We start from the raw sequence: 12,508 nt of genomic DNA on the forward strand, positions 1-12,508 counted from the left end.
AGGAGTATAATCGGTTTTATATTCTTAAATAAAGGTTTACCTAATATAGCTAAGTTAAGCGATAGCCTATTAAGTCCTGCTATTATTATTTAATTAATGAAGGGTATAGCAGAGATAAGTTTAGTAGAACTTATCCCGGTTAGACTATATTCCGCTAGTTTATCCTTTAGCTTATCCGAGGTAATCGGCGATAACGGACTAATAGTAAACGCTTTAATAACTTATTTACCCTTTTTCTTATCGGTTCCGTCTATACATACTAAAATCTCCTAGTATTTCGGCTTATAAATAAGCTATTTTTTAAATACTATAATAAGATAATTAGGATTAGCTACCTAGATCTTCGGATATACGCCTTTAGGCGTAAAGACTAGCTTCTACGCTTTTCCTTTTAAGGGTATTACGCCGCTAGCTTTAGGGTTCCCCGGTATATTTATAGCCGATTAAAGGATAGCGAGTAGCGTAATTTACTTTAGGAGGAGAACGTTTTTTATAAGGTATAGGTAGTCCTTACTAAAATTTAGGAGAGGCTAGGTTCTTTTTATATTTTGTAGGAGGGGAGGATAATTATTAGGAAGGTTTATATCGGTTATAATATTAAAGCTAAGGATCTATAATAGGTGCTTTAGTATAGGTTAGTATAATCGCTTTTCCTATACTATAACTAATAATTATAGATTCCTTATATACTATACGCTTAGGTCTAGTAAAAAGGAGGCGTTTTCGCCTAGCACGCTAATAGGTTTACTAGTAAACCCGCGTAATCCGTATAATTATAGTCCTTATAAGCTATACCGGGTAATAATAGGCGAACCTTACCTAAAAGCTTTAGTTATTACTATTTAATATATTATATCTAGGTATAACTCTAGCTAGCTAATACTATAAGACCTAAACGGATCTAGGATTTAATATACCTTATCCGGGCACGACTCTAGCTAGCTAGCACTATTAGACCTAAGGAACCTCGGATATAGAGGGTAACCTTTACTATAGTAAAAGAGGTATAATAAAGATACTCTATCTAAGCTAAGGGGGCGCGCCCCCGGGATTTAAGTATCCACGGGTAAACCCCGTAAAATCCTCGGTTTCTACGTATAGGAACCCGGGGGATTCCCCGGTATTCACTAATTATACCCTAGGGGAGCTATAGTATACCCTAAAGGTACCTATAGTATACCCCGTGGGTGCCGCGGCTTATACTATAATACTATTAGGGTACCCCGTGGTACGCCCTGGTATTCCCGGTAGAATCTAGGGCGTATTATTTATCGAGAGAATGAGGTCTGGAATAAGTTAAGTGCTGCTTATTAATATTAGGTAATAAGAGGGCTTGCGAGAATGGCGGGTAAGCGGCTTAACGACCGTTTCCTGGAAATCTAACGGCCGGTGGCACGCCTTAATCCGGGACGTCAACGCCAACAAGGGGGGTTACGAGCCCCTCGTGACCATCCAGTTCGGGCACAACAACCAGAAATTAATGGGACTGGAAGAGTTCAGGGAAAGCCTCCTGGGCATCGTCTCGGAGATCTAGGCCGCTGGTGGAACGCCGGCGAGTTCACCGAGCGCTGTATGGGCTGCAGACAGACCGTAGACCATGGTTGAATATAACCCTTAGCACATTCGAGAACGGAGAGGTAATCCAGAACCTCAAGGAATGGGCCGAGGAGACCATCGCGACGGTGGGATCCAGCGAGGTGGACATCCTCGATCTCAACCTGGTGAGCACCAACTACGTAAACGCCATGGGCCAGAGCGACGCATAATACTACAACCTAGCGTCGGATGACCGCACGCACCTGAACCCGGTGGGGGAGATTGTGTTCGGCCGCATAATGTTGGACTTGTTGCTCCGCGAGCGGGAAGACCTCGGGGGTTATTTCGACGCGAACGAGGCGCTGGGCGAGAAGATTGCCAACAGAAATTCGCGACCGGAGATGAGTAAGGTAGAGCAGAGCCAATAAACGATAGAGATATTATAGGAGAATGGTTTTAGTTGTCAAAACGAACGGAGGTGCGGTCCTGCATGTGTTCCGTACTCCGTATGATGCCAGGCCCCATCATGTAGCTAGCCCACATGCTGTTGGTGACTTGGAACAACCAGACCCCACTGCAAGCTGCACGTTAGTCACTTTCTGAGCCTACTGGCGCCTAAGCCTTGGCTGTTGGCTGCCCTTTTCATATTGTCGCGCCTTTTTTCAGGCTCACTCAAAATCAACTTGACCCCTCCACCACCGTCCTCCCCTTATGTCTTCCTCCCTTCCTCACTCACTCACACTCAACTCCAAAGCAGTGGCCACCACTCTTGTCACCATCAAATCCAATCTAGACAACAAAACGCATTACAGATACATACGTCCTGTCGAGTAACCCAAAGATAGTGGGAGAATCATTTATTCATTTGATCTGGGTTAGGTTCGAACTAATCGTGGGTCTGTTTGCACGATGGATATTCCCGTGCCACCTGCGGAGCCAGAGACATCAGTTCCCCTCCCTTTCTATCTAGATGAATCTCTTCTTCCGGCTCCTCTTCCCAGCATCGAGGAGATCGCTGCTTCGCCACATGTTCTACATGAGTACCCCAGTCGCCGCATTGTGCGTGTCGGCACACACTTCGTCGTCAAGTACGGAGGATCAGTGAGCTTCCTTGAAGGCGAGAATATGCTTTTCGTGAAGAAATCCACCACCATCCCTCTCCCCACTGTGTACGCCATGTATTCTCGCCAGGGGACGCAGATACCGATCAATTACATCGTCATGGAGTTTATCCCGGGGATATGCTTGCGGGACAAATGGGCGTCTCTGGACGAGTCTTCTAAATCGGCCGTGACAGGCCAGCTCCGAGAGATCTTCTCTGAACTACGACAGATACCATCACCAGGCTATTTTGGTGTTATTGGACGCCGACCTTTTGATGATTCCATCTTCTGTTCGAACGTTGAAGGTCGACATCCAGTGCCTGCAGGACCATTCACGACGGAGGATGAGGTTCTGGGTGCATTAACCAACAAGTTTTCACATCACTTCCCGGAACATGGGAAAGAGGCTTTCTACAGGCGGGTATTCCCTCTGGTTCTTCGCGGCCACCCACCGGTATTCACTCATGGAGACCTCCAGCGGAAGAACGTCGTCGTGCGGGACGACGGTAAAGTGGTGCTTATCGACTGGGAGGCAGCAGCATGGTATCCGAGCTTCTGGGAATACTCGATGGGAATGTTTTCGTGCGATTTCAAGGATGACTGGCAGTTATGGCTGGGCAAGGTTGTTGATGAGTGTCTGGGCGAATTTCCATGGATGAACATGATCTGGCGGGAGGTTTTCGGCTGATAGATGAAGATGAGGTAAACTCCGTTCATCCTCAATACCGCATGACGCATGCAGAAATTGCCTGTGACAGAGGAATAGGGTCTAAAAAAAGAAGAGCTTACTCCGTACACGAGAGCTGCCAAGGCCGTCTCTACTCCGTAGCCCTAGCAGCGTCATCTTGTCTAGTCTATCTATCTAGTCTACCCCACCCCCCAGGGAGACTTTGGTGTATCCTAACCCCTAGGGAGACAGGGTGAGTGACTGTGCCGAATGCCTGCCTACCCATTACAGCTGCATACCCGTCACAGCAAGCTCCTGGGCCTGTTGATCCGCTCGCAAAGAACCAACAGCCATAGTTCAGTTGTCGGCTGGCCAAGTGCTCCACAGCCTTGCTGCCAACACACAGGCAACGACCCCTACCAGAACGTACTTTCCCTTAAGGCCGTTGGTGCTCCTCGTAGGATCGTCGAATCAGAGTGCGTGAGCGACAAGCGCCAGCTCCTTCTCACTTTTCACAGCCTCTTCTCATGCATGCTGGTGATGAATGTTTGTGTGAATGAAGCCATCGTGCCGGCGCCTAGTCAGGTATTCTGTGAAAGTGACGAAATGGATAGTTGGACCGGTTTCTAAAACCTCGTTGGTGATAAGTTGGTGATAATTACTCTCAGCTTGGACCTCGCACGCGGCCGACGTGCTATGTTAGCCTATCATAGAGACCTCAAGTGGGCGCGAAGCGGAGGTCCACGGGTTATCACGATGGCTAGAGAGGTTGGTGATGATGGGCATGTTTAGTGAGCTGCTGAAGTATAAAATCCTCGTGGTGTGAGCGTTCTTGAATATCGAGTTTCGATCAGGCCTCACAGCATCATTCACTACCGAGCATCTCGCTACATACACATACACTTCAACACTACCACTGAAGCACGTTTCGAAGTCCAAGCCAGCCAGACACCAGTGAGTTGACAGAGCACGCCTTCCTACCGGATACATGGACTCGAGGACTGATGGCATAGCAATGACGTACTACGATGTCTATCTTGTCGAATACCTGGGAGCACCCCGTAACCACCACGGCATCTTCGTCGAGCATGTCAAAGAAGGTGGCGGAGTGCTCTTTCACGTCGTTGGAGACATTCAGAACGGAATGAGCTACGAAAGCAAAACACTTTCCAAAAGGCCTGAAGAATCCATGTCTTTCTCCTCCAGGGCGTACCTTGGTCGAATTAAAGTTGCGGATGCTGGACGCTTTGATGCGGTTTGCCGAAGCATCGCGCCGCCCGCGAAACAGTTCCACGGCCCCCGCAAGCTTGACCCCAGTGCGCCTCTCAGGCGCTGTCAGGAGTGGACGAGGGAAGTGATCTCGGCTCTTAGAAGTCAGGGTATCCTCGTGGCATAATGACGGAACTCGCAGTCTGAGTTTATCAAGCTGGAACTGAATGTAGATAATTTCCTTCACATGTGGGCGGGCTTGGAGCATCTTTGTATAGAGCACCCTCAAAGCCAACCCTTCTCTTTCGAGAATGATCCTGGTGCCCCTGGTGGATAGGATCCTGCTGGAGGCAACAAGCAAAGGCTGCTGGGGAGGGATCACTAGTGCAATCGTTAGGTCGTGTTTCCGTTCTCTGTCTAGGTCGTCGTGGAATTTGAGTTGCAGGCAACCAAGATACTTACTTACCTTATCCATCGTGATATTATTGATCGGGCCGTTTTAACGTATTGATGAAAGTTGTCGGCTCGCTATATTAGAGACGAGCTTAGTGTCGCACGTTAAAAGGCACTTAGATAATTAACTTAGTAGAGCAGAAATCTCGTGTGTGTGTATTATATTAAGTTATATCTAGGAGAGTCTCTTATACCCTTAATTTAGGTGGTGAAGACTCTGTTATAGGTACTAAGTTATTTGGATCCTATCCGGTCTTTTCCGGTATCCGCCCCTATTATATCCTAATACCCGAGGTCTCCGATATCCGAAGCCCTTAGTTATAGCGTGGATCCCCCCTGGATCCCCTATAGACCCTGTTATAGTCTGTGAGCCTATACGATACACCCCCTTAGTTAAGGTGGGTCTTCCTAGGTTAACTAACTAATTAGAGGCTTCGGTTTAAACTAAACGCTCTTAACTTTTCTATCGAAAAATTAACCGTTAGGGGAAAACGCCCTCGTAAAAGGGATCTAAATCCGTCCTATTTAACCGTTTAATTTAATTCTATCTTAATTAGTTCCTTAATCCTAATTAGCCGGATCTACTTAATCGGATCTATATCCATTAGATTTACTACGCCCTCGGGGGCCTTTATAGTCGCTGCGGCTATAGCTTTAGTATATTTAATCTCTTTATATAATCGTTTAGACCACTTAATCTAATCCTTATAATTAGTTAAATTAAGCTATTATTATAATCTTTTAATCCCTGCTTCCGGTAATACCTTTATTAAACCGTCCGCGATTATCTCTTTCGTGTTAACGTATATAACCTTAAAAAGACCTTATTATACTAACTAGCGCGCTTACTAGTTATATATATCGATATACCGTAGCCTTATTCGTAGGCGTTATGCCTTCTTATTAATAAGGTTAATAGTCTACTAATTATCGTAGTATAGCTATAGTTACTATTAGTCTAACCGAAGCTCTAAATCCCTTAATATCCGGCTAATAAATAACGTCTTTTTAGCTGCCTCTATACGAGCGAGTAGTTCTAATTCTATTAACGACGTCGTGACCGTTAGTTACTTACCTGCCTTCTAGTTAACGGTTCCCCCGAAGAGCTTTATCGTATATCCTTATAAACTCTTACGGTCTGGATTATCCCTAAAGGACGCGTCGCTTACTATTAGGAAGAGCCTATCCCCGCCGAATTCTAGGTAGTGGTGTCTTATATAGTATAGGAATAGCAGCAATTATTAAGCCCTCTTAAGGTAGTTAGAGGAGGGGTTAATATTGTATTAGGAAAGCTTCGAATAGGCGAACGCGACATCGGGTCTTATAATAATAACGGTATACAGGATAGAACGGAATATACCCTAATACGAACGGACCTCGGGAATTAACGCGCGTATACTATCGCGTGGTATTAACAGCTTTATAGTTAATAATAAGACTTTTAGTAGTTTTCGGTAAAGGATATCTATATAGTTTTCAACCGCGATCTTCTCTATATAGGAGGATTATAATAGCTATAACCTATATATAGCTTTATCCCTTAAAACCTTAATTCCTAGGAACTAATAGATTTTATCGACTCCCGATAACCTATAGCTTTATTTAAGAGTAGCCTTAAGGTTATCGGCGTTAGTCTTATAATCTCTATAATAGATAAGTCCGATATCGTAAATATAGAAGAATAGGATTAAACTATCGCGGATTATAATATAGGGGTTATTAGGTATAGCCGTGAATCCTATCTTCTATAGTGTGCCGCTAAATTCCTCTTACTATAGTAATAACGATACCCTTAAACCGAAAAGGGCTTTCCGTAATAGTAGTACCCTACCTAGCACTTTATAGCCTTACGGTATCTTTATAAATACTTCCTCTTTAAGCCTAGCGTTAACGAACGCGTTAATAGCATTAAACTACCTTATTTCTAGGTTATATCGGGCGGTAATCGCTATTAGTATATCAAAGGACCGCGAGGCTAATATAGCGGCGTAGTTACTTTTAGTTTCTAACCGTTTTTATTAATCCCTATATATTATAAGGCATACCTTATACTTAAGGAGAGTGCCCTCTTTATTAAATTTATAGGTGTATACCTATTTATAGGCGAGGACTTATTACTTATTAGCCTAATTACCGCCTACCTCCTACTAGTAGCCTATCTATTAGTAGCCCTTACCTGGTAATCTCGTGCCAGCGATACGACGCATAAGGTGCAGGGAGACGAGTGGACGGTGGGGGTAGCGGCGGATTATACCGGGTTAGAACACGAAGCGGGGGCGTAGAGCGGGCGTAACGATAACAGAGCGGGGAACCTATAGTAGAAGGCTAGGGGGTAGCCGGCCCTTTACCCTTATAGGCACCGGCACCGGCTCCCCTTTTAGTGATGGAGGTCTTATTGCTGGGTATTTAGAGGGGTAGGAAAGTTAGACCGAGGCGGGCGCTATGGGAGCGGAGCGGGGGCGGCGCGAGGACGGCGCGAGGACGGCGTGACCCGGGACCCCGTTAGATCCTCCACTATATAGCCGAACGATACCGGGGATCCCGCACGGGAGTTCTAGGGCCGTACCTATATCGCACCGACCACGTAAAACTTACCTTAAGAATAATAGCTTAAAGGAGGAAAAGAGGAAAGGAGGAAAAGAGAGGAAGAGAGGGAGGGTTATAAAAAAAGGGAGCGGTAGATTAGCCCTACGAGTTACCACGCCTTCTAGGAATAGTAGCCACGCCCGGCCTATACTATAGCGCCTTCCCCGGAGAGTATACGTAGCGCGAATAAAGGAGGTATATAACTAAATAAGGGCTACTATAAATAGTAGGTATATAAAGGAGGTTTTAGAATAAATAATAAATAAAGGAAGGAGTAAGGGGGGGGTAGGCGCGCCCCCCCCCTATAGAAGGGAGGGAGGGTATAAAGGGTGCCGCGGCGAGGGGAGAATAACCTCGCCGGATCCGGAATAAAGGAAAGGACGGCGGCGAGAGACCGTGGTGATAGCGTACCGAGGGCGCGTGCGACCGACACGGCACCTACTAAACTAACTAGCTGACCCCCGTTAGCTATTAGCCTGGAGGTAAGATCCGGTTTTCGAATAGTGATAAAGACGGGGCCACGGAGCGATACCGTAGCGGCCACGCACGATAGACCTGCTTATATAATAAGAGCGTAGGGGTTTTTATCTATTAACGGTTTCCCCTCGAAAATTAGAGAAGGACTATTACCTAGGTGGCTAGCCTAGCTTAGCGAAGCGAGAGCAGCGTAATAAATAATAATAATATTAGTAGCCCTTAAGGTATTCCCCCTTAGCCTATAATTACCGCTCCTATAACGGGTAAAGGCGTATATCGTGGTGGTGGTTTAGTAAAGGCGGGAGATCCTCGCGGGTTAGGCGCGATAACGGCTAGGAGGTGTTAGAGGGGGAGGGATTTATAGCGCCGGCGCCGACGTTACTATTATTAACCGCTTACTTCCTTATACGTATAGGGTTATAAGTCCTTCTAGCATTAAAGAACGCTTTCTGGGTATTATCGTTCTATACCATCTTAGTCGTATAGAGGCCTATAATAGTTCTCGTGATAGATAGGCGTGCGGGTAATAGGCGCGCGGCTAATAGTTCTTGAATAAGGACTATATTAGCCGAAGCCTCTAAAACCTATTCTAGGATAGCCTTTTACGCCGGGGTCTATTTATCGACGTTATATTAAATAAACCGGATATCTTTCGAACTAAAAGGCCCTTTATTTATGGAATTTAGGGTTTTATAGCTTAGAAGACCTTGTAGTCCCTGCTAAAGGGGGGGTAATCTCCCTCGTAGTTATAGCACTTATAGGTCTTATGCTCGTAGTCTCCGTATTCTTTATACTCGTTATAGTAGTGGTATTCCTCCCTATAGCCTTTAACGGCATAGATAGGGTAGGTAACTAGGCCTTTATAGGTCCCCCGGGTATACCCGAATTTCTAGTAGTTAGAGCATTGGGTTCTAGGGGTTATAGGCCTATATTTATAGACCTTTAGCCGCTGGCCAGCTATATAGAGCCCCTATGTCAGGCAGTATTTCTGTTCTTTAGTGGAGGGCATAGAAATAACCACTATACCGTAAAACGCGTCTAGAGCCCCTAGCTACCGAGGCTTCCCTACTACCCTAATAGGATTGAAGGTGCCGATTTCGGTAGCTAGGTCCTGTAGACCTAGGCCCTGTTATAGGCTTCGGTTTAGGGCCTTTTACGGCGGCTCGGAAGGGTCGGGTAAAGGGGTACCGCTAGCCCTAGCCCTAAAGGCTCTAAAAGGCACCTATTTAATAATAAGCTTAAACCAGTCGCCTATAGGCTAGGAGGGCTGGAGAGGGAGGTTTAGCTCTTTAAACTACTGATTCTACAAGTCTAGGGCTATTAAACGCTATATTTCGGCCCCGGGGTTAAAATAAGATTCATATGAGTCGACCGGCTAATAGCCGTAACTGCAGGGAATTTTAGGGCCTTGTTTATCTTGTTCCGAAGCGCGTGGGAGTCGAAGTTTTCCCTAGGAATCGCTGCCCCTGCCGTAGGCTGTAGAATAACCTTAGAGACCTTTTTAGGGTCTACTAGGAGGGGTGCTAGGGGGAGGGGGGCTAATAGTGCTAGAGCTGGAGCTGCTGGAGTTGCTGAAGCCCCTGAAATAGGGGCCTGGGTAGGGCCTTTGTTTTCCTTTATAGCCTCGCTATAAAGGGGTTTAGGTAGTTCTGTAAGCCTGCAAACTGCCTAGGCTAGTTCGTCGAGCTTCTATTTAAGGGTGGGGGGCTAGGAGCGTTCTGGTACTCCGTCGATAGTAGATTTAAGCCCTACAGATAGGGCCTTGATCTAGGGGGCGGGGTCGAGGGTATAGGCCTGTTGAAGTAGCTGAAGAGCCTGTTAGAGTAGTTCCTTAGCCTATGCCTTATTACCCGAACTAGTCGACTTCTGGGGCTTAGCCGAGGTTTCTCTAGTGGCTCTAGCTATTCCAGGCGCCCTTTTAGCCTATTTAGAGCCTAAACGGCTCGGTTTCTTAGCAGGGGGGCCCCTAGAAGCAGGGGGGGCCCTAGAGGGCGTTTCGAAAGCGCCTTCGGCTTCCGAGTCCGAGGGGGATTCGATTCAGGTCCTAACGAAGCGTCTAGGGGTAGGCGTAGAGGGGCTAAGGTGCCTTTTCGAATTCAGAGGCGTAGCGAGGGTTAAATCCTCTATATTAGAGGTATTACCTATATCCACCTCCCCTAGGCCCTTTATAGTTATAGGGGCCTTAGGGGCGTTAGGGGCGTTGGGGGCGTTAGGGGTGTTAGGGCTAATTGGAGCGTTAGGGGCGTTATTATAGCTAGCGTTATAGCTAGTGGGTTGTTGTTTATGGCGTTGTGGTTGGGTGGAGGTCGGGGGTACGGCTCTGCGCGGCTGAGCCTGCTGCTTTGTTAGCGTGGGCGCACGGGCCACGTTAGACTTGTCCCCCGCATACGGGGGAGCCGTAAGGCTATTTCCAGGCATTTTCGCACTTAAAACACGCCTAAATTAGCGTCTACGCAATACAGGGCTATAGATACGCATATAGAGCTTGAAAGAAGCTATCGATTGATATAGGTTTCGAGTGGTTTAGGGCGTTTGCACGTATAACGTAGGTCCCCCTACATGTTAGACGAAGCTATATGTCTATTAGGTCTAGAAGGACTTTAACCCCTTATAAATCCTCTAGCTCGCCGCTATATAACCATAGTAGACCGGCCCTCTTATAATACTAGGAGATATTAACTTAGTACTAGATAACCTAATCGGAGACCTTATAATCCTAGTCGATAAGACTATATAACGCCGCTATAAAGGCATCCCTAGACTCCTACCTACCCCTTAGTAGGATATAGAGCTAACCGCTCTTACTTACGAAGCGAGGCGCCTTTACCGTAGATATATATCTAAGAAGTCCTAGAACTGATAGGACGAGTTCTAGGAAGCCGAGAGGCGCCACGATAAGGCTATAGCAGTAGCGAAACGGCTATACTAGCGATACCTACTCTATATAACTAGGGAAAACGATAATTTCCTCTAGCGATTACAAAAATAAGCACGAATAAGAAGGGAAGCACCGTTAAACCCCTTATCGGTACCGCTACTATACTAAGACGATAATAATAACCTAGCCACTATACAAGTAGAAAAGGCCGAAGTCCTTAACCGGAAGTTCTTCCTACCCCCCCTCTTTACCGCCCTTAGACCCCTAGGCGCGGAATTTCCCCCTAAATAGAATATCCGCCACGATATTACCGTAGTGGATATATAGAGGCGCCTTAAAAGGACTAAACCCTAGGCGGTACTAAGGCCTAATTGGCTCCTAGTAGGGCTTCTAAAAGTATATAGACCCTCTTCATACTAAAGACTAAGTACTATCTTTATAGTATACCTCGAAGTAGGCTATTACCCGAAAAGGTGCTGTTACGCTATTATAGTAGTCCTTAAAAAGAAAGGTTAGCCGCCGGCTAACTATAAGATAGTAAAGGGCTAATAACTGATATTACTCCTTAGTATAATAGGTAAGGTCCTTAAAGGGATACTAGCCGATTATATCGCTATTATAGCGGAGGAGTATTAGCTCCTCCCGGAGGGATAAATAGGTAACCGGACCGGGCAAAGTATAAAGATAGTATTATAAAGAGTTATAACGGCTATAAGGGCGAGCTAGGCCTATAACGGCACCGCTTTAATACTTTAACTAGATATTCAAGGCGTCTTTAATACTATCCCCTACTCTCGCCTCCTTAAGGTACTTAAAAGAAAAGGCTTCCCCTTATAGCTTATTATCCTAACCCGTAGCTTTCTCTAAGACCGTATAGCTTAGCTATTACTTAAGAACGAAACGGCCCCCCTATAATACCTCCGCGGAGGGGTACTATAAGGCTCCCCGATCTCCTTTATCCTTTTTATCCTTTATATCTCTACCCTTTATAAAAAGCTAGAAAGGGTCCTTAAAATAATACTAGCAGGTTTTATAGATAACACGAATATTATCGCCTTTAGTAGGATAAAGGTATAGACACGGTACCGCCTTACCGCTATATAGCGAATTTACCTAGACTAGAAGATAACGAGTAGACTATAATTTAAATTAGCTAAGTATATCTATATCCCCTTTATAAAGTCACGCTAACCCTCCTTTACCCCGCTCCCCCTTAATACTACTTCGATACCGGTAACGGAGATAATAAGGCTTTTAGGCGTTTAGCTTAATAGGAAACTCGACTTCTAATAATATACTAAAAAGGTAAAGAGCGACTAACTACCTAAACCTACGCCCTCTTAAGGCTTAGTAGAGTAGCGTAGGGGTATAGCTTTATAGACGTAAAGAGACTATATATTAAATGGGTAGTCGTAAAGAGTGAAATGGTAGGGTTAAGTAAGGAACCAGGTATACTCACGATAGGATCACGATAGGAAAGTGTAGGGGTAGCTAAAGAGTTAGATTAATCGCTGGCCTCCCCTTTAAAAGGGGGAGGCTCCCTCGCTCCTTAAGACTACGCTCTACTCCTTAAGGGCTACTTATTTGCTTCCTCGAGGG

General features: G+C 45.8%; 3 protein-coding genes across 3 annotated transcripts; all 3 read left to right on the plus strand.

Annotated features, from left to right (window-relative positions):
* Positions 1-1,341: 1,341 nt before the first annotated feature.
* SODALDRAFT_360176 (hypothetical protein) lies at positions 1,342-2,370 on the plus strand (the record flags this gene model as incomplete). The annotated part of the gene is made up of 7 exons (XM_028614238.1): positions 1,342-1,348; positions 1,457-1,590; positions 1,647-1,721; positions 1,818-1,941; positions 2,069-2,123; positions 2,203-2,249; positions 2,294-2,370. 7 exons carry the CDS (start codon positions 1,342-1,344, stop codon positions 2,368-2,370), a joined length of 519 nt encoding a protein of 172 aa, XP_028465689.1.
* On the plus strand, positions 2,202-3,601 carry SODALDRAFT_333648 (phosphotransferase enzyme family protein). The gene has a single exon (XM_028612035.1). The coding sequence runs from the start codon at positions 2,446-2,448 to the stop codon at positions 3,325-3,327; it is 882 nt and encodes a 293-aa protein (XP_028465690.1). The 5' UTR covers positions 2,202-2,445; the 3' UTR covers positions 3,328-3,601.
* Positions 3,602-3,976: 375 nt separating this feature from the next.
* SODALDRAFT_333650 (hypothetical protein) lies at positions 3,977-5,011 on the plus strand. Its single transcript, XM_028612036.1, has 2 exons — positions 3,977-4,260; positions 4,320-5,011. Exon 2 carries the CDS (start codon positions 4,322-4,324, stop codon positions 4,700-4,702), a length of 381 nt encoding a protein of 126 aa, XP_028465691.1. The 5' UTR covers positions 3,977-4,260; positions 4,320-4,321; the 3' UTR covers positions 4,703-5,011.
* Positions 5,012-12,508: the final 7,497 nt, after the last annotated feature.

The sequence above is a fragment of the Sodiomyces alkalinus genome (genome assembly GCF_003711515.1).
Source record: "Sodiomyces alkalinus F11 unplaced genomic scaffold SODALscaffold_6, whole genome shotgun sequence".
Lineage (NCBI taxonomy): Eukaryota > Fungi > Ascomycota > Sordariomycetes > Glomerellales > Plectosphaerellaceae > Sodiomyces > Sodiomyces alkalinus.

Coding starts and splice junctions, on each gene's coding strand:
- SODALDRAFT_333648 (XM_028612035.1), top strand. CDS start 2,446: ATGGATATTCCCGTGCCACCTGCGGAGCCAGAGACATCAGTTCCCCTC.
- SODALDRAFT_333650 (XM_028612036.1), top strand. CDS start 4,322: ATGACGTACTACGATGTCTATCTTGTCGAATACCTGGGAGCACCCCGT.